This window comes from Ylistrum balloti, unplaced genomic scaffold, assembly GCF_031769215.1.
Source record: "Ylistrum balloti isolate Yb309-2 unplaced genomic scaffold, AGI_CSIRO_Ybal_v1 Utg371384, whole genome shotgun sequence".
In the NCBI taxonomy this organism is placed as follows: Eukaryota; Metazoa; Mollusca; class Bivalvia; order Pectinida; family Pectinidae; genus Ylistrum; species Ylistrum balloti.
This window is the reverse complement of record NW_026782729.1, coordinates 252,821-275,016: the sequence shown is the minus strand read 5'-3', so window position 1 is coordinate 275,016 and position 22,196 is coordinate 252,821. Positions and strand designations below refer to the sequence as shown.

The 22,196-nt window shown below is 34.7% G+C and overlaps 1 protein-coding gene across 3 annotated transcripts in view; it reads right to left on the bottom strand.

The window, feature by feature from the left end:
• Positions 1 to 6,905: 6,905 nt before the first annotated feature.
• LOC132562243 (fibrous sheath CABYR-binding protein-like) overlaps positions 6,906 to 22,196 on the bottom strand; it is a 56,880-nt gene continuing 41,589 nt past the window's right edge. For all 3 annotated transcript variants that reach the window (XM_060226979.1, XM_060226982.1, XM_060226981.1), the window contains exons 2-6: positions 11,900 to 12,877; positions 9,685 to 9,725; positions 9,236 to 9,333; positions 8,450 to 8,543; positions 6,906 to 7,987 (exon numbers count right to left, since the gene is read on the bottom strand). In XM_060226979.1, the coding sequence (XP_060082962.1) occupies positions 7,928 to 7,987; positions 8,450 to 8,543; positions 9,236 to 9,333; positions 9,685 to 9,725; positions 11,900 to 12,845 (1,239 nt within the window). In that variant the 5' untranslated portion in view covers positions 12,846 to 12,877 and the 3' untranslated portion in view covers positions 6,906 to 7,927. The remainder of the gene's footprint in view (positions 7,988 to 8,449; positions 8,544 to 9,235; positions 9,334 to 9,684; positions 9,726 to 11,899; positions 12,878 to 22,196) is intronic.

The window sequence follows — 22,196 nt, the reverse complement described above, 5'->3', positions numbered from 1 at the left end:
CAGTTTCAAAGTGAAAGTTTCTAAGTACACCGGAACTACATCTACTCAGGTTTGTTCTTAAAAACCATTTCCAACATAAACACGAAAAATTCAAGGATCTTCTTTACCTCAATCAACTTTCTGGAACCGCCTCACTGTAATCCTGTGCTCACTTCCGTCTTATGGAGCTTATCTTAAGAAATCGGTGTCATGAAAACTTGGGTTGTGATATTAACGGAGAGATTGTTACATGGTTATAATTGTTACGTTAGAACTATTTAACTAAAGACATTTAAGCTTGTTGGACAAAAAACAAATTTGGCTTCATTTCCGTCAAAATATCTTAAGTTACTCTAAAGTAAAAAACGGACAAACTTTAAGGTTGATTTTTGTCATTATAATGATAAATCAGCCACACGGATATCGATTTATGTTTCATCGATATTTGTGTCTCTTATTCTAAACACAGTTCCAAATATTTTACAATTAAAAAGTTAACGTTAACGTCTCACGATTTTGTAAGATATCAAAATATCAGCAATATTTGTAAGTTATAGGGAAGGTAAACAATGCAGGGCATGTTTTATCAGTGTTGTAGTATGCATTAAAAGTTATTCTGTTAAAAATGTGTTAGCCTTTTCTCTTGTGTATTAAGTTCATGCCATATATCGTCAAGAATGGATATATATTGTCAGGAAGGTAATATATTGTCAGTATCATCAATAATGGTAAGTACATCGTCAAGAATTAAAGCAAACCATATAATATAAAACGTTTTGTGGTTGTACATATACCATAAAATGAAATGTCATGAATAAGCCATCGTTTTTATGATGACATAAGATGGACCTTAACCATCCTGTATTGTTTTATGATGACATACAATGGACCTTAACCATCCTGTACTGTTTTATGATGACATACAATGGACCTTAACCATCCTGTACTGTTTTTATGATGACATACGATGGACCTTTACCATCCTGTATTGTTTTATGATGACATACAATGGACCTTTACCATCCTGTACTGTTTTTATGATGACAAACGATGGACCTTAACCATCCTGTACTGTTTTGATGATGACATATGATGGACCTTAACCATCCTGTACTGTTTTTATGATGACATACGATGGACCTTTACCATCCTGTATTGTTTTATGATGACATACAATGGACCTTAACCATCCTGTACTGTTTTTATGATGACATACGATGGACCTTTACCATCCTGTATTGTTTTATGATGACATACAATGGACCTTTACCATCCTGTACTGTTTTTATGATGACATACAATGGACCTTAACCATCCTGTACTATTTTTATGATGAAATATGATGGACCTTTACCATCCTGTACTGTTTTTATGATGACATACGATGGACCTTAACCATTTGTATTGTTTTTATGTTGACATACGATGGACCTTTACCATCCTGTACTGTTTTCATGATGACATACGATGGACCTTAACCATCCTGTACTGTTTTCATGATGACATACGATGGACCTTAACCATTTGTATTGTTTTTATGTTGACATACGATGGACCTTTACCATCCTGTACTGTTTTTATGATGACATACAATGGACCTTAACCATCCTGTACTATTTTTATGATGAAATATGATGGACCTTTACCATCCTGTACTGTTTTTATGATGACATACGATGGACCTTAACCATTTGTATTGTTTTTATGTTGACATACGATGGACCTTTACCATCCTGTACTGTTTTCATGATGACATACGATGGACCTTAACCATCCTGTACTGTTTTCATGATGACATACGATGGACCTTTACCATCCTGTACTGTTTTCATGATGACATACGATGGACCTTTACCATCCTGTACTGTTTTCATGATGACATACGATGGACCTTAACCATCCTGTACTGTTTTCATGATGACATACGATGGACCTTTACCATCCTGTACTGTTTTTATGATGACATACGATGGACCTTTACCATCCTGTCCTGTGTTTATGACATACGATAGACCTTAACCATCCTGTATTGTTTTTATGACATACGAATGGACCTTAACCAACCTGTACTGTTTTTATGATGACATACGATGGACCGTAACCATCCTGTATTGTTTTATGATGACATACAATGGACCTTAACCATCATGCACTGTTTTTATGACATACGATGGACCTTTACCATCCTGTCCTGTGTTTATGACATACGATGGACCTTAACCACCCTGTACTGTTTTTATGATGACATACGATGGACCTTAACCATCCTGTATTGTTTTCATGACATACGATGGACCTTAACCATCCTGTATTGTTTTATGATGACATACAATGGACCTTTACCATCCTGTACTGTTTTATGATGACATACAATGGACCTTAACCATCCTGTACTGTTTTTATGATGACATACGATGGATCTTAACCATCCTGTATTGTTTTATGATGACATACAATGGACCTTAACCATCATGTACTGTTTTTATGACATACGATGGACCTTTACCATCCTGTCCTGTGTTTATGACATACGATAGACCTTAACCATCCTGTATTGTTTTATGACATACGATGGACCTTAACCACCCTGTACTGTTTTTATGATGACATACGATGGACCGTAACCATCCTGTATTGTTTTTATGACATACGATGGACCTTAACCACCCTGTACTGTTTTTATGATGACATACGATGGACCGTAACCATCCTGTATTGTTTTTATGACATACGATGGACCTTTACCATCCTGTCCTGTGTTTATGACATACGATGGACCTTAACCATCCTGTATTGTTTTCATGACATATGATGGACCTTTACCATCCTGTACTGTTTTTATGACGACATATGATGGACCTTACCCATCCTGTACTGTTTTCATGATGACAAACGGTGGACCTTAACCATCCTGTAGTGTTTTCATGATGACAAACGGTGGACCTTAACCATCCTGTACTGTTTTGATGATGACATACGATGGACCTTAACCATACTGTACTGTTCTTATGATGACATATGATGGACCTTTACCATCCTGTACTGTTTTTATGACGACATACGATGGACCTTAACCATTTGTATTGTTTTTATGTTGACATACGATGGACCTTAACCATCATGTACTGTTTTTATGACATACGATGGACCTTTACCATCCTGTCCTGTGTTTATGACATACGATAGACCTTAACCATCCTGTATTGTTTTTATGACATACGATGGACCTTAACCACCCTGTACTGTTTTTATGATGACATACGATGGACCGTAACCATCCTGTATTGTTTTTATGACATACGATGGACCTTAACCACCCTGTACTGTTTTTATGATGACATACGATGGACCGTAACCATCCTGTATTGTTTTTATGACATACGATGGACCTTTACCATCCTGTCCTGTGTTTATGACATACGATGGACCTTAACCATCCTGTATTGTTTTCATGACATATGATGGACCTTTACCATCCTGTACTGTTTTTATGACGACATATGATGGACCTTACCCATCCTGTACTGTTTTCATGATGACAAACGGTGGACCTTAACCATCCTGTAGTGTTTTCATGATGACAAACGGTGGACCTTAACCATCCTGTACTGTTTTGATGATGACATACGATGGACCTTAACCATACTGTACTGTTCTTATGATGACATATGATGGACCTTTACCATCCTGTACTGTTTTTATGACGACATACGATGGACCTTAACCATTTGTATTGTTTTTATGTTGACATACGATGGACCTTTACCATCCTGTATTGTTTTTATGATGACATACGATGGACCTTTACCATCCTGTAGTTTTTATGATGACATACGACGGACTTTAACCATCCTGTACTGTTTTCATGATGACAAACGATGGACCTTTACCATCCTGTGTTGTTTTATGATGACATACGATGGACCTTACCCATCCTGTATTTTTTTTGATGACATACGATGGACCTTTGCCATCCTGTAGTTTTTATGATGACATATGACGGACTTTAACCATCCTGTACTGTTTTCATGATGACAAACGATGGACCTTTACCATCCTGTGTTGTTTTTATGATGACATACGATGGACCTTAACCATCCTGTATTGTTTTTATGATGACATACGATGGACCTTTACCATCCTGTAGTTTTTATGATGACATACGACGGACTTTAACCATCCTGTACTGTTTTCATGATGACAAACGATGGACCTTTACCATCCTGTGTTGTTTTTATGATGACATACGATGGACCTTTACCATCCTGTATTGTTTTTATGATGACATACGATGGACCTTTACCATCCTGTATTGTTTTTATGATGACATACGATGGACCTTAACCATCCTGTATTGTTTTTATGATGACATACGATGGACCTTAACCATCCTGTACTGTTTTCATGATGACAAACGATGGACCTTTACCATCCTGTATTGTTTTTATGATGACATACGATGGACCTTTACCATCCTGTATTGTTTTTATGACATACGATGGACCTTTACCATCCTGTACTGTTTTTATGATGACATACGATGGACCTTTACCATCCTGTATTGTTTTTATGATGACATACGATGGACCTTTACCATCCTGTATTGTTTTTATGATGACATACGATGGACCTTTACCATCCTGTACTGTTTGTATGATGACATACGATGGACCTTAACCATCCTGTACTATTTTTATGACGACATATGATGGACCTTTACCATCCTGTACTGTTTTTATGATGACATACGATGGACCTTAACCATCCGGTACTGTTTTTATGATGACATACGATGGACCTTAACCATCCGGTACTGTTTTTATGATGACATACGATGGACCTTTACCATCCTGTACTGTTTTTATGATGACATACGATGGACCTTTACCATCCTGTACTATTTTTATGACGACATATGATGGACCTTTACCATCCTGTACTGTTTTTATGATGAAATATGATGGACCTTACCCATCCTGTACTATTTTTATGACGACATATGATGGACCTTTACCATCCTGTATTGTTTTTATGATGACATACGATGGACCTTAACCATCCTGTACTATTTTTATGACGACATATGATGGACCTTTACCATCCTGTACTGTTTTTATGATGACATACGATGGACCTTAACCATCCGGTACTGTTTTTATGATGACATACGATGGACCTTTACCATCCTGTACTGTTTTTATGATGACAAACGATGGACCTTAACCATCCGGTACTGTTTTTATGATGACATACAATGGACCTTAACCATCCGGTACTGTTTTTATGATGACATACATGGTAACATCCTGTTTTCTCCAGAATATCTTAATTGTTAATCAGAAAAAACATGAAAATATCTCACTTTACAACATTGCTCTCCCCTTAATCATTATTATACTGCTCAAATTTATTTTTGTTACTGCTTAAATGAAAAGAAAACAATAGACAACAGATTGTAATGTTTTATTGACCTTGAATGAGAAATGAGATGATATATTGATCTACAATAATAGCTACAATATGCCACTTACTGACACCAGAGTTACCAAAGTGTTTTTCCCAGTAAACGTCCACCACAGCATGATGTATCAGACACTAATCAGTAAGTACATCTAGGTAATCACTGTACCATACACCCATTACATACTTTGATATGAAAACTTCATCGCTAACAATTTTACCCCAATTCATATCACTTTATGATGTTATACAAAGTTTTACATGGAGACTGATACTGGAAAAATATATGTAAACCTTATCCCACCTACATGTAGTTTATATGGACACTTAACAGGCGAGGGAATATGTACCTGTCCAGTCCTATTGGTGGTGTTCAGGAATGTCTAGTCCACCATCTCTTTATCTAGATATATGGACAACTTAAGAATAATATCTAGATACAGGGACAACTGTAGTCTGATGTCTAGATACAGGGACAACTGTAGTCTAATGTCTCAATATTGGGACAACTGTAGTCTAATGTCTCGATAAAGGGACAACTGTCACATACTTGACAGTCTGATGTATATACACAGGAACAAAAGTCACTTACACAAGTGCCTAATGTCTATATGTAGGGGCGACAGTAGTCTGTCTAGATACAGGGAAAAGTCTAATGTCCAGATACAGGGAAAACTGTTGTCTAATGTCTAGATACAGGGAAAATTGTTGTCTAATGTCTAGATACAGGGAAAATTGTTGTCTAATGTCTAGATACAGGGAAAATTGTTGTCTAATGTTTAGATACAGGGGGCAACTGTAGTGAAGTCCAATATCTAGATACATGGACAACTGTTGTCTAATGTCTAGACACAGGGACAACTGTTTCTAATGTCCAGATACAGGGAAAACTGTCTAGATACATGAGCAACTGCTGTATAATGTTTAGATATAGGGTCAAATGTTGTCTACTGTCCAGATACAGGGAAAACTGTTGTCTAGATACAGAGACAACTATTTCTAATATCTAGATACAGGGACAACTGTAGTCTAATGTCTAGATACAGGGACAACTTTTCTAATGTCAAGATACAGGGACACCTGTAGTCTAATGTCTAGATACAGGGACAACTGTAGTCTAATGTCTAGATACAGAGACACCTGTAGTCTAATTTCTAGATATCGTGACAACTGTTGTTTAATGTCTAGATACAGAAACAACTGTAGTCTAATGTCTAGATACATTATTTAGCCCTCACCTGCTTCATATACCCACCACTATCAATCATACTTCAAACCATCTTCCCACCCCTACTAACCAATGTGGGCAGTTCTTGGTACAAAACCAGGATAACTTATCATGATTAATAAGGACAGAAAGGGTTAAGAAGAAAGACAGTAACCGCTTGCATTCAATATCATTTCTGCAATTTGAATATACATTAAATGAAATTTTTAATTTGTTTGCATTAAAAATTTGACTGCAAGACAATATATTATCATCTGAGAGAATGAAGATATATATATACACATATACAAATGAAAAGAATGAAATCATCTAGTGTGAAAAAGTACACAAATAGTAAAAATTATAATACTTTAATTACAAATGTAGAACTTATACTTACTTACATTCCTACAATACAAAATCAATGAATGTTTTGTATAAAATATTCTCATTGAGAAATATGACCCAAATTACTATGATATAGAAATATTACCCTAGAAATTAAAAGATTGTCTTTAAATTGATGTAGAGGAAAATATAATGTTATTGTACACAAAGGTGATGATTACTTTTAACAATGATCAGTTCTGGACTCCACCATATTCAAGGGTTGTCTCCCTTTCTCAATATTTTTTATTTTAACATACTAGTAAAACAAGAAAAAAACTTATATAGAAATATTGATCGCAAATAATACAAATAAATAAAAAGCACTTCAAATAGCACTTCTAAAGTGAAATATTTTTAATGAAGATTTTGTTCCGAGCCTTGGTCGATTTGTCAATAAAATTTTTTTAAGTTGAAATGATTATGATCACTGGCCTGTGATGAATTTGAACAATTTGAAAGGAAAACCATGTAACATAGGTAAATCAACATTATAAAATGTAACAAATAGGATACAAAATTATAACAAGTAAGAAAAGGTCTACAAAAAAAGGTTAAGGTCCCATTATTACTACCATAAAATAGAATGTCAACAGCTAAAATTTTGGAATCAATTTTTTTCCCAATCCTAATAAAAAATTTCCTTATAAACAATTTCCCAATCTAATAAACAAAACATTAATTTCTTTGACAAAAAATTTCATCCTTGTGAACTTGTTAGTTTTGAAAATCGTTGATCCACTGATGTTATAGCATAGCTGCCTTTAGTTGTAATCCCATGATGCCTCTGGATGATGAGTTGGTCAGTTGGGCCATCACTCTAAGGGAATCAACTGTTGTTTAGAAGGGAGGCAACTGAAGAGGTGGAGCAGGTAGTTACATTCAGACAAACACTCAACCCACTGGTCTCACAGTTATAACATTGTTCTCGATACCATTGTCGGCCTTAATTGGCTGCAAAATAGTAGAAAATATTTTATTCTTTCACAACAACCTGTAAACAGCCTCAGACTAATCATATAAACATCATATTTGCTTCAAATTAATTTTGCTAATTGCTTATTTTCTAAATCAGAAAAGGTAAGCAAACCTAGAAGAATGGGAGAACATTTTCATACATGCAAATATTTTCTGTATCGGATGAGAGATTATCAAAAACAGACAAGAAATAATTAAACCCAGGAGAAAATGGGAAACATTTTGCAATATTTTCAAGTTAGGTAGGAAATAATAAAACCCAGTAGAAAAGGGGAACATTTGGTTGAATATATATTTTTTTGTGTAATCAGGAGATTATTAAACTGAGAAGATTTTTTCTGTATCCTATAGAAGATTACCAAACTTAGGAGAATACAAAACATTTTGTTAAACATAAAAAAGGAGGTTACCAAATCTACAATATTTTATTTTCCTTACTTGGTTTTTGTTGATCAGCCATTCATCATCAACCAGGAATTTATACACATATTCTCCCTCTGGTAAATCTACAGTCACGGAGAAAACTGCCTCTCTGTAACACCAATACAATTATCAGTAGGTACATCTTCTACAGTATACATATATATTTCTGTAACTTTATAACATACAAATCAAAAATAAAAGATGTTCTTAAAAAAATAAAATGAAAACATATTTAACATTATGTAAATGAGCATGTTTCAGGTAATGAAAGTTGACATCTTCATGGTAACCTCTGTCTTTTCATAATGTAGAGTTACCTGAGCAGGTGTTGATTGTTACATCATTAGTTTGCATGAGAAAATTATTTCGTTTTTCTTGTGATGTTATTCTCATAGATAAATGATGCAACAATAAATATCTGCTCATAGCTCTGCATCACGAAAAGCCAGGATAAATCTGTAAATATTTTATCAAACCATTATCATCTGATCTGTGAAGTAAATTCTTTGTACATGTAATACATCATCTTGTTCACCTAGCTTTTTCTTGACAGATTTTTCGTTGTTGCATTTAGTGTGATTACAACAACATCACAATTGTGTAAAATGATCAAGTACCAAATTATCTTTTTTTAACTTCCATACAAACAACAAAATATTGTACTCCTAGAAGTACCTGGTATTACATGTATATCCCAAGGGAAACTCCAATGTATAGGACATAATTTATTATATCAGCTGTGATCAACTGTTTCTCAAAGGGGAAAACCTTCTCCTTCAAGTCATTAAAGGAACTACTTACTGTTTCTCAAGAGGAACCTTCTCCTTCCAGTCATTGAAGGAGCCACTGACTAGCACGGTGTTACCATCATTATCCCACATAAACTGTGTGGCTATTGTCTATTAACGGCAGGAATAAAGACATAAATAAGTGTGAGTAAATTATTAGAACATAGGTTCAATGTAAACTTTACAAAAACACCGTGAAGCATAGCTCAGGGTTTTTCCAGAAATTCAAACATATTTCCATTTATTTTAACTTTTAGTACAATAACTGAGTCATCCTTTTCTGTGCTCTATTATTTCAACAACAAAACACTTTTTCAAACATTCAATCAAGTACTTGTTCATGTGTTATTCATAAATGTGGGACAATTTGAATCATAATTTTAGGATATTTTACTAAAGTTATATTAACTGTATCAATATTATTTCTCCCATACCATGGTACATTGTATCTACTTTTCTTACCTTGCTCGGGGGAGGATTGTCAGGCAGAGGGGGTGCATCGCCTGTGTAGGTCACAAAGGATACAATTTATGTATTTGTGTAGCTTGTCAGCAACATGTTTTGTGTAATGGTTTATTATTGCAGTAGTATAAACTATAGTTTTCATGATTTTTTAATAATTGATCAGCCAGTTGAACACAATTACTGATGATTCAAATATTAAATTAATTAAATGAAGAAGCATAACATGTGAAAATTATTGATACAGATTAATTTAGACACATTATCATTATTATCATTATTACATTCCTAACGGCCCGTCAACACATAAAAGGTCATTAGGACCATCAAATGGTAAAACACACACTGATCAATTAAGACAAATGACTAAAATGTAATGAGAGACACAAGAGAAAAACAGGGTTAGTAGACACAACAGAAAAACAGGGTTAGTAGACACAACAGAAAAACAGGGTTAGTAAAGAGCATCTACAAAGCCATCTATACAAAAACATCACAAGAAAAAGTGATTCTGAACCCTAAACCAAATCTACTATGTATAGATGTATTGGTAATGTTCCATTTTACCGTACACACTACTTAATTCAACGTAACAAGTGTAAAATTTCATTTAAAAAATCTACAAGGGTCTCCAGACTGTAAGGATAAGAAATATTTCTTCATACATGCCATGTAAAAAATGGGAAAAAACTACTTATCAGAAATCTTAGATTTCTTGTGTTTCCAATCATGAACATAGAATCTTAATGTCCACAGTCAACTGAAAAACCCCACCCCCACTCCCCTCTTAGCATAGCCTCCCTTCCAGACAAGCCCAGTAACTCTTTTGGAGCCTTTATTGGACAAGTCCAATATCTTAACATTTATAGGGGAACACAATACTTAAGGTTTTTAGGGAAGCATTCTCCCCCTGTCTCCTTGGGCTGCACCCTTGCTTTAAAGTTAGATCCCTACCTATGTCACCTCGTAGTTTGGGACTGCAGTTATTCAGCAAGCCCAACATTTCACAATATAGGGGTCATCTCTTCTTTTTTAAAGGAATACTATCAATCGGCCTTTGAATGCGCATCATAGCCATTTAGGAGCCATGGTGGGGAGGGTGAATCCTTTCTTTAAAAAGAGTCCCAATTGTTCAGTGTGTACTGGATGCCACACCTTCCTTAGCCTCCTGGGGATTGACTACCTCATCCATTTTAAGTGTGCCCCTTATTTTAAACACATTGGCTTTAAACCTTCCTTTATCAAGATACTACCACCTTCCATGTAACATCTTTCGTTACAATATGTAAGAACCCTCAGCCTCCTGTGGTCCTTTTTAAACATGCCCCTTAGACTGCTGAGGTCCATACCCTTCTTCAATCTCCATCAGACCACACCCTTCCTTTTAATAAGGATTGGTATATGTATATATATTGTATTTGAATAGATTTTCATATACCAAGTTGTTGTTGTTGTAGATGTACCCCTAAATGTGATACATGAAACATGCCAATGTCACATTTCCATGCATGACCTGTCTAATATCACCACTAAGGTAACCCTTGCCACATGCCATGTCTACTCTACAATATAGATAAGAATTTGTTTATAACTGCATTTCAGCAGTGGGATAATATCCCATCCACCATTTTATCTCAATAATAACTATTATCTGGAATGAAAAGGGTCCCACCATCAGCTCTTCTGATCCTTGATGAGATACACAGACCTTATAAGGTCATGACTCTGGTCCCAGTTCTGAGGAACTTGTCTGTCCACAAGTGTAATCTCAATGTAAGGTCAAACTCATAGTTTGATTCAGTGGTCATTCATTTTAATTTCTCCTTTTTCTATTTTTCATCTCCTTTTTTTTACATTTTCAAGCCAGCAGTAGCTGATATATGTTATGAGTTATGACTTTATAATTGAAATGAAACAGATGAAATAAAAGTTTTATCTTTACAACAACTTCTGATTACTATTGAAAAGTGGTACAACTGTATTATGAAAAACAATAACAAAAGCAAGACAGAATAAAAGATAGCAGCATTAAAAGAATGAAAAAAAAAGAAAAATTCAGACAAAACTCACAAAACATTAACAGATCTAGACAAAGCCATTAACAGATCTAGACAAAGCAGATTCATTCAGCAGAAAGAAAGTTTTCAAGAAATGCAGAATTAAGAAGATTGCCAAAATGGGGAATTTGATAAAATAATGTGATAATGTACCAGACCTTTTGTTTGTGACTCCAGGCTTTCTGCAGATTGTGCTGGTGGCTCTTCCACAGGTGCTGGCGGCTCTTCCACTGGAGCAGGTGGCTCTTCCACTGGTGCGGGTGGTGCCGGTGGCTCTTCCGCTGGTGCAGATGGTGCTGGTGGCTCTTCCACAGGTGCTGGCGGCTCTTCCACAGGTGCTGGTGGCTCTTCCACTGGAGCAGGTGGCTCTTCCACTGGTGCAGGTGGTGCTGGTGGCTCTTCCACAGGTGCAGGAGGTGCCGGTGGCTCTTCCACTGGTGCAGGTGGTGCCGGTGGCTCTTCCACTTGTGCAGGTGGTGCCACTGGCTCTTCCACTGGTGCAGGTGGTGCCACTGGCTCTTCCACTGGTGCAGGTGGTGCTGGTGACTCCTCCACAGGTGCAGGAGGTGCTGATACCTCTTCCACTGGTGTGGGAGGCTGCACTTCAACGGTTGTTTCCTGTTTAGCTACAGTTTGCTCCACCGGTGCTTGCGTTTCACTAACTGTTTCATCTTTTGCCGCCTCTACCGCTTTCTCAGATTCACTACTTTTTACCACAGACTCTGTCTGACTGGAGGGACTGACTTCCTCCTTGGTATCAGAATTACTATTATCTACACTTTGTACTGGCTCACTGTCCCCTGAACTGACAGGGGCTGGTGTACTACTGTCATTGTCAGCCTTTGTTTCACTAGTATTAGTAATAGTTTTTTCGGGTGCCTGGTCCCCAGCCTTATCCTCCTGACATGCCTCCCCACCACCATCACCCCCACCGCCTTTCTCACCTTCATTTTCATTACTAGCTGCTTCTGTGTTCTCTGCGGGCGTATCTGTGGCTGCCTCAGCAGGTTTTTCCTCAGCAGTGCCATTTACCTTTTGTTCTGCCTCCTCCTTGTTCTTAGCTTCTTTGTCCTTTTTCTTTTGCTTACCGCTTTTGTTTCCCATTTTTGCCTATAGCTGTGTCAGTGTCAATGAGTCTGAAACACACAACAATTACATCTCCAGTCAGAACAACTTTTTCAGTAAAAACAAGGGGAATAACTCTTTCAACATTACACATGATCCATGGAGAGGGTTATAACAATTCATCTCACCACCACCTCAATTTGAATGAAAACTCAATTATAAACACATTATTTTTGACTGAAACCAATTGTAAGTTTAACAACAGACTTGCATTGTGATAGAGATCCAGTTCTAATATTCTAATATTAATTATACCTCAGATAACTCACCATTGAACAATCTTTTAGCGAAGCAAGAGATGTTAAAATTTTACCTTTTTCAGACCCAATTATTAACAATAAACAGTACCCTTTCTCTGAGGAATAAACATGTTTTAGGTAATTGTAAGAAAGGTAGGAAAAAACTATTAAATGAGGTTTGTGATTAGTTTACTGACAAAATGGTTATTAGTTTAAGCACCACTCTGATATCTAAGCCTCTCCATTTCCATTTTTATTTATCAATATGAAACCTAACTCCTCAATCTCAGATAAAAAAACATATAAACCTCAGTCAGATAACCAGTAATGAGTCTGGATATTGTAACCATTCACTGAATGACATATTTTGTGTTATCAATATGAACTAGCCACCCAAAACATTCTTCCCAAATTATGTTTTCCTTACTTTGGTTTTGGTCTTTTATCTTAAAAACTTGATCACAACTGAGTGATTATTGTATATGAAGCCTATTTCCTGACAAGCATTCTAAAATACAGACATCAATGTCACTTGTTGCCATAGAAACACATACAAAAGCTCCCTGAAAATCTAATTTACCAAGAAAAACATGTTTTGGACAAAGATCTTTAGAATAATTGACTGGCTTTTTAAATATGCTTCCTCTTATCTCTAATGCATAAAGATTCAATTTCATAGGATTTACAGGCATCTGATAATTTGCACAACTTCAACCATTCTTGTGGCGGTTCTTATTTATCTGTTGAAATGTAAAGTAAAGTGAACTGTATACATTAGACGATGGAGGAAAATACAGATAGGCTTTTGTAAATTCCAGCATATGATGTCAGGATTCTTAGAACCCACACTCGCAGTACAAGTAAATGTTAATTTCTGTACACTACCAGATTTAACCTACCAGGTATTTTCGTTCAGAGTTTAATAACAATGAAATGTATATTAATAAATTTCAGTATTTTAGAAGTGTTGTCCATTTCCAATGATTAAATATTTTATATATTGTCCTTTATCATTCAGATTAGAATGATGTTGTTATGTAATTTTGTTGATATTGTCTTTATCTCAATGATATTGTTTTCATGTCAAGATATTGTCTATATTTAGAAGATATTGTGTTTATATGAAGATATTGTCTATATTTAGATGATATTGTGTTTATATGAAGATGTTGTCTATACTTAGATGGTATTGTTTTTATATGAAGATATTGTCTATATTCAGATAATTATGTGTTTATATGAAGATATTGTCTATACTTAGAAGATATTGTGTTAATATGAAGATATTGTCTATATTTAGATGACATCTTGTTTATATGATAATGCATATTTAGTGGATACTGCATGTTTGATATAGATATCTCTTTGGCTTCCGAATACTGACTTTGATTTTCTTATTTTGAAACACAGTGATGAATCTGGAGAATATAGCTGTGTTTTTCTGAATTCAAGCAGGTCATGACAAGGTCATTATCACATGACACCTGGCAAAATCAAGAGATTTGATGACAATTTTTTTTCTTTAAAAATTTGTATGAAAGTTTAAAGAACTGATGACTAACTTGAATGTATGCAACATATGGCAGAGTTGAAGCTGATAAGAATGCATCTATTGACACTTTATAATGATGAATTAGTTGATAGTCACAGGTACGTTGTATACTAGCATATATTTTCAATTCTTTAATTATCACAAGATAATGTGTGGTATAATTGTGTAGCTCTAATACATATCATAGGTATTGTGTAAAAAAGCATGGGAGAGTCTACAATGTTATTCTCTTTGGAGTTAACTTGTCTTTTGTCAATTTCTTTGTCATTCTTCAATACTTTAATCAAAATATATATTGAACAGCATGTTGCTGATAGATATACCTTTTGCAATATTCTACTAGTCCATAATCTTTTGTGTTACTATAGTATCTTACACAATATAATGTACAGATATCACCATTTGTTACAGTTATCATGGAGAAAAGTCTATAATCTCTTTACAACAGAAATACCAGATGTTGCTGTACATTGTATTTGTTGAAATGTAGGGACCCTGTACCTAATAAGTATTTGTGTATTGAATATTAAATTTAGTTGTGCATTCAAAAATATGTGAGAGGTAAGTAATTGTGTAAAATTCACTTATAGGTTTACATGGGACTAATACAAAAACACTTACTATTGATAAAGGCAGCTGTTACTGTAGGACTTCAGCAGACATTCCAGTGTCAGACAGCAGCTAGTGATTGATATATATTACCTATAGTACCAGCATTAAGGTGCACATCAGGTAACTCTCAGGTAAATCTGGGTACAGGCCTCAGGCCAACACATCAATCACCCATATATATCTACCACCAATGTGATGTACACTACACTGCTAGTGAAAGTCAATTATGTGGTAGATTATAACCTAGTAGGTCTTTAAGCTGTGTTAACTATCATTTTATCTGTGAATGTCTGCACTTGAAGAAGACATGCATAGTCACATACTTATACACATAATGTATATATGTATGTAGATGAATACTGACGCTCTTAAGCAAAGTACTTGTACAGGTGTGTAACTGTTAACATCCTCCAAATATTGTGAATAATAATAAACTTTTTGCCAATATTTGTATTCAAATAACCATGTACTTATATTACCTACATTTCATTTTAATACATTGCCTGTCTTTTTGTGGAAAAGATATTACAATACATAACTTTTCTGGTATGCAGAAAGCCCGTTACAGCAGTCTGAAGACCCATTAGATATATTAAGATATTAGTATTTCCATCAAAGGGCAGATAACTCATTAATCATGTCCAAGTAAGTTCATAACAACTTTAACAAGGGCCGTCACAGATGGGTTATGCTCCCCGTAAAGGACAAAATTTAATATGAAAAATAACAAAGGGCAATAAGAGAGTTATGATTCTTGTGCACTGCTCTCCTTCTCGTTGAGATCTACCTACCTATGAATTTTTTATGTTGATACCTTGTAAAGTTTTATTGTAATGCTCTGGATGAAAGGATGGAAAATAACAAAGGGTAATAAATCCTAAATGATGCAAAAAAGAGGGATGGCTCTTGTGCACTTCTCCTTGTTGAGATCGATCATGTTGGAACCTCATATTAGAGCATAATAAATAGTCCATCGAATCTCTTCATGGAAATATAAATGTTATTCTCCCTACTAATTTTGAAGGGTATATTACTTTCTGTTTTTAGCAATGAACTTATTTCATGGCTGATATATTTGTTAAAATGTTTAATCATTTATCAGCTTTACCTTTGTTTGTTGTTATAGCAGCTCTCATGTTATTTGTTACCAAGTTTTCAAATAACCAAATCAAGCTTGCATGTCACAAGTTGGGCAAAGACATGACAAGGAGTTGGGTACAATTAAAAAAGATGACAAGTGAAGGATGTTACTATTAAGTTTAAGCAATGATAGGAATATCTAAGGTAATTGAGGTCAGGTACAAATGTCACAAGGATATTCTAAGGAGTGACAACAAAATATCCCAAGATAGGAAAAGATGTGAATATAACCTTAAAATTAAATGATTAGATGACATGACTAGCCAAGGCTATTAGAAATTCGGCAATGATAGGTCTATATAAAGTCATTTAATCCAGCCTTGACCTTTCAATGTCACCAGTTAGGTGACTAGCCTATAAAGTATCACTAGTTAGGCAATGATAGGACCAGGTTATGGGGCAAACTCTCCACTGGAATGTCTAATTCAACACAAAAGTCATCCAAATTATGAAAAAGACAGTTACCAATCTCAACACCAAGTTGTTTTACAAAGCCAGACTCTGAATTTCCATATGATAATTACCATTAAAGCCAGTAAGAGTAGTAAACTAAACAGAAGTCATCTGTTGCAATAACCTACATATACTTTACAAATCAGACATGCAATCTCCTCAGGATGTAGGATCAATGAACTGTGTGTCTAACATTATGTCTATAGCCTTGAATCCTAATTTTACAGCATCACAGTGCCCTAAGGATAAGATTAATGAAATCCACTGTAGAATTGATCTTATCCATTTTCAAGGTTGTCTCTGGCCACACCATCAGGCTATTTGTGATGTGCTGTTAAAACAATGTCATCCAGAGATTTGAATCCATCACACTGGCCAGTTTATAGAGAAAAACTGACAAGATATAAACCTATAAACATATCTGTCATTTTGTTAATTCCTTGAGATGTTGAAAGATCATACAAGGCACAATTTCCAGTTATATGGGACAAGCAATTTTACACATCTGACTTGAGTAAATAGGTAATTCCATTGAATATCAGAATATGATCAGTAAATAAGAAACCTTAAGTGAGTAGAAAAATCAGACAAGAGGCGAAATCAAATTACAGAACTGCCATTTAATGCAATTTGCCATATAAATTTGATTTCCAAAATCCAGGCAAGTTTCTTGTTTTTATCATTTAGAGATGACCTTGTTCTGTTATGTATTAAATCTATCATTCAATCTACAACAAAAAAAAACCCACATTTACTATATAACACCAAAATAAGAAGGTCACAAGAATCCAAGAATCCATTTACTTCTATGACAAAAGATTTGGTTCAAATTTTCAACTCTTTGGTCCTTATACCATAACTATTACAATTTATTAGGTTATACCAATATTTGGACCATGGAGATGGAAATTTATGCCATATTTATGTGCTCATTAGCTCAAAAGAAAATCTCTTACACGTTGGGAAAGAAGACTAGGTTATCAATTATTACAAACATTCACTAAAGCTTTAAAGGTCAAAAAAGAACCAGTGCACACAGTTCTATCTTAGTCTACTGACAGGATTCTTTACATAGCTCTGAAGAATTAGGTTATAATTGTGTGTTTTTTTTAAGTGCAATACAATTGACCTACATATATATAGTGGTACACACACAAACAGCTGCTAACACTATCAGATAACTCCCAACTTAGGAATCCAGTCTCACCAATCTTCAGCCCAACTGTAGGCAATTCTCACAGACACTTTCCCCTGACAGCTCCAGTTTGGTTTGCAATATTGAATATGACCCTTCAATAATTTCCAATAATTATTCTAAACCTTCATAACAACCAATACTTATCTTAAACCTTCAATAACATCCAATACTTATCTTAAACCTTCAATAACATCCAATACTTATCTTAAACCTTCAATAACATCAAATACTTATCTTAAACCTTCAATAACACCAAATACTTATCTTAAACCTTCAATAACATCCAATACTTATCTTAAACCTTCAATAACATCCAATACTTATCTTAAACCTTCAATAACATCCAATACTTATCTTAAACCTTCAATAACATCAAATACTTATCTTAAACCTTCAATAACATCAAATACTTATCTTAAACCTTCAATAACATCCAATACTTATCTTAAACCTTCAATAACATCAAATACTTATCTTAAACCTTCAATAACATCAAATACTTATCTTAAACCTTCAATAACATCAAATACTTATCTTAAACCTTCAATAACATCCAATACTTATCTTAAACCTTCAAATATATCTAAGAACCAAGGGATACAGCTACATGTATGATTATCTAAGAACTATGGGATACAGCTACATGTATGATTATCTAAGAACTATGGGATACAGCTACATGTATGATATATCTAAGAACTATGGGATACAGCTACATGTATGATTATCTAAGAACTATGGGATACAGCTACATGTATGATTATCTAAGAACTATGGGATACAGCTACATGTATGATATATCTAAGAACTATGGGATACAGCTACATGTATGATATATCTAAGAACTATGGGATACAGCTACATGTATGATTATCTAAGAACTATGGGATACAGCTACATGTATGATATATCTAAGAACTATGGGATACAGCTACATGTATGATTATCTAAGAACTATGGGATACAGCTACATGTATGATATATCTAAGAACTATGGGATACAGCTACATGTATGATATATCTAAGAACTATGGGATACAGCTACATGTATGATTATCTAAGAACTATGGGATACAGCTACATGTATGATATATCTAAGAACTATGGGATACAGCTACATGTATGATTATCTAAGAACTATGGGATACAGCTACATGTATGATATATCTAAGAACTATGGGATACAGCTACATGTATGATTATCTAAGAACTATGGGATACAGCTACATAAAAAATTACCATAGAAAGCCTTTTTTTTGTTCATAACATTTTTCAGGATCATTTCCAGAAAATCATCAATTCTGTTGGTCATTTGTGTCATATGAAAGGTATACTACCAGTCCTATACAATTAAACCTACTTATTATTCTTACAACAAGTCGATACCCCAAAGTATGACTGACATCCGGCATAACAACCCTAATAGGCCTCAGTCTTAATTGGTTCTCTATGACCAAGCTCTAATGTACATTTAGCATTTTTGTGGTCCCATTCAGAATGACTGCTTATCTTTGATATAGGAGAGAGAGGCAAAGAAACGAGAGAAACCACTTATTTTTCAGAGTCAATTCTTCTATATGAAAAATTTCCTTTTCATGGTAAAGCCATATTGCCTTATTTCAGATAAAAACAGCTACAATACTGTTTTCTGCCAACAGCTCATCTGCTTTCTACAATATTACAATTCTTTACAATATATGGACAAATTCTTTGTAACCTAACATAGCAGTGTAATAGTAAGTAAGTAGTAACCTTACATAGCAGTGTAATAGTGATTAAGAAGGGGATACAGCAATTTTTACACAATAAAGGCAAATGTTTTTGGCAGGTCAAGCCCCATATCACCTCATTTCTACACAAATTAGTGTAGTGTCGTTTAATTTTAGTAAAAACTAGCATAAACTTCTAGTAAAACTGCCATTCAGATTAAGAAGTGATAAGTGTACAAGACTTTAAAAAACCCTTTCACAGATCAAGGTCACACTGGCTGGATTATACTTGCCTCATATCAATGAAGGCTGGATACAGACTGACCACACCAGCTTTATCATAAACTAAGGCACCCTAAAAGGCTATCCTAATAACTAAGCGGTTATCGGATCAGTGTTCTCATCTTAATATTACTACATAAAGACACCATCCTTCATTTAAGGTCACCTACCCCTCTCGCTACACCTTTTTGTTCATTCTACAACATGGAAATTGCAGATAACAGAACACATTCACTTAAGTATTATGATAAGACATGAAAAAAGTTATTGGTTTTCCATTTTTGTTACTCCATTACAGTGTCTATCTGTCACATGCAAATCTCCATTGTGTAAGATTTTCTCCCACATAAACAACTGTTTTCTTTACAATAAAGGCAGGAAAACCCTGGAGTTTCAAAAAAATATATGATTTTGTAAATAATACAGTATTGTAGTTTGTGTAAATCACTAATCAGAACCTGCCACATCGGGACAATAACAGGAGAGTTAATTGATGCAAGCTATGCTAGGCATGTACCCAACAAAGACATGGGCATATGGGTGAAATCGGAGAGATTTAATCATGGGATTGCCTGCGGACTTCTACTACTTCCAATATAGGGGTGGAGACACAGTAAACCTGATACACTACAATGACCTAAAGACATACAACCTACCCATGAATGAACAATGGAATGTGGGTATATAGACACATCAGCATTTACATAAATCATCTTCTTGTCTATAGACTTGAGAAAGATAGACAAGTATAAATATAGCTTGTAGACATATTGAAGTCAACATATAGACAGGAAAATAAATACTGCAATAATTACTGAAATTGACAACAAGCTTACACTTGTATGCACGTTAAATGACTAACAGATTGTCAAATTATGCAGAAAATCCAGCATGTGTGATAAATGTCACAGAGGTTGCCAATTCAAAAACTCCAGCATACCTTGTTAGATGTCCCAGAGATTGTCAATATAGAAAACAGAGCATGTTTTGTAAATGTGTCCATGTGAAATAAATGTCCTCAACATTGTCAATATAGAAACTCCAGCATGAGTGGTAAATAATCCAGAGGTTGTCAATATAGAAACTCCAGCATGTCTAAAAAAATAATCCAGAGGTTGTCAATATAGAAACTCCAGCATGTCTAAAATATAATCCAGAGGTTGTCAATATAGAAACTCCAGCATGTGAGGTTATCAATATAGAAACTCCAGCATGTCTAAAAATAATCCAGAGGTTGTCTATATAGAAACTCCAGCATGTCTAAAAATTAATCCAGAGGTTGTCAATAGAGAAACTCCAGCATGTCTAAAAAAATAATCCAGAGGTTGTCAATATAGAAACTCCAGCATGTCTAAAATATAATCCAGAGGTTGTCAATATAGAAACTCCAGCATGCCTAAAATATAATCCAGAGGTTGTCTATATAGAAACTCCAGCATGTCTAAAAATTAATCCAGAGGTTGTCAATAGAGAAACTCCAGCATGTCTAAAAAAATAATCCAGAGGTTGTCAATATAGAAACTCCAGCATGTCTAAAAATTAATCCAGAGGTTATCAATATAGAAACTCCAGCATGTCTAAAAATTAATCCAGAGGTTGTCTATATAGAAACTCCAGCATGTCTAAAAATTAATCCAGAGGTTGTCAATAGAGAAACTCCAGCATGTCTAAAAAAATAATCCAGAGGTTGTCAATATAGAAACTCCTGCTTGCATAGTATATATCCCAAAAGTTGTCAATAAAAAGACTCCAATATTCTGGTAAATATCCCAGAGATTGTGAATACAGAAACTCCAGCAGGTGTGGAAAATAATATTTTGATAGTCAACATAGACACAAAAGTAATACTATTCATTTAATATTGAGCACAAAGACTATGGATCTAGTTAATTTTAAAACAAGGGCATTTAATATAAAAAAAAACAATGTTCTACCTCCCATACAGATTAACTTAATTACTGTTTCACTGATATCAACTACAAATGGACATGGCCAAATTTGCCAGAACATACTTCACGGAGACATCTGAATTGTAAAAGGGTTTCTCAGCATGATAGTTTGATAGTGAAAGTCAGTAGAGTGCAGCAGTGTACCAGGACATCCATTGATCAACCCTATCAGTATTACCAGCAGTTACTTCTATCT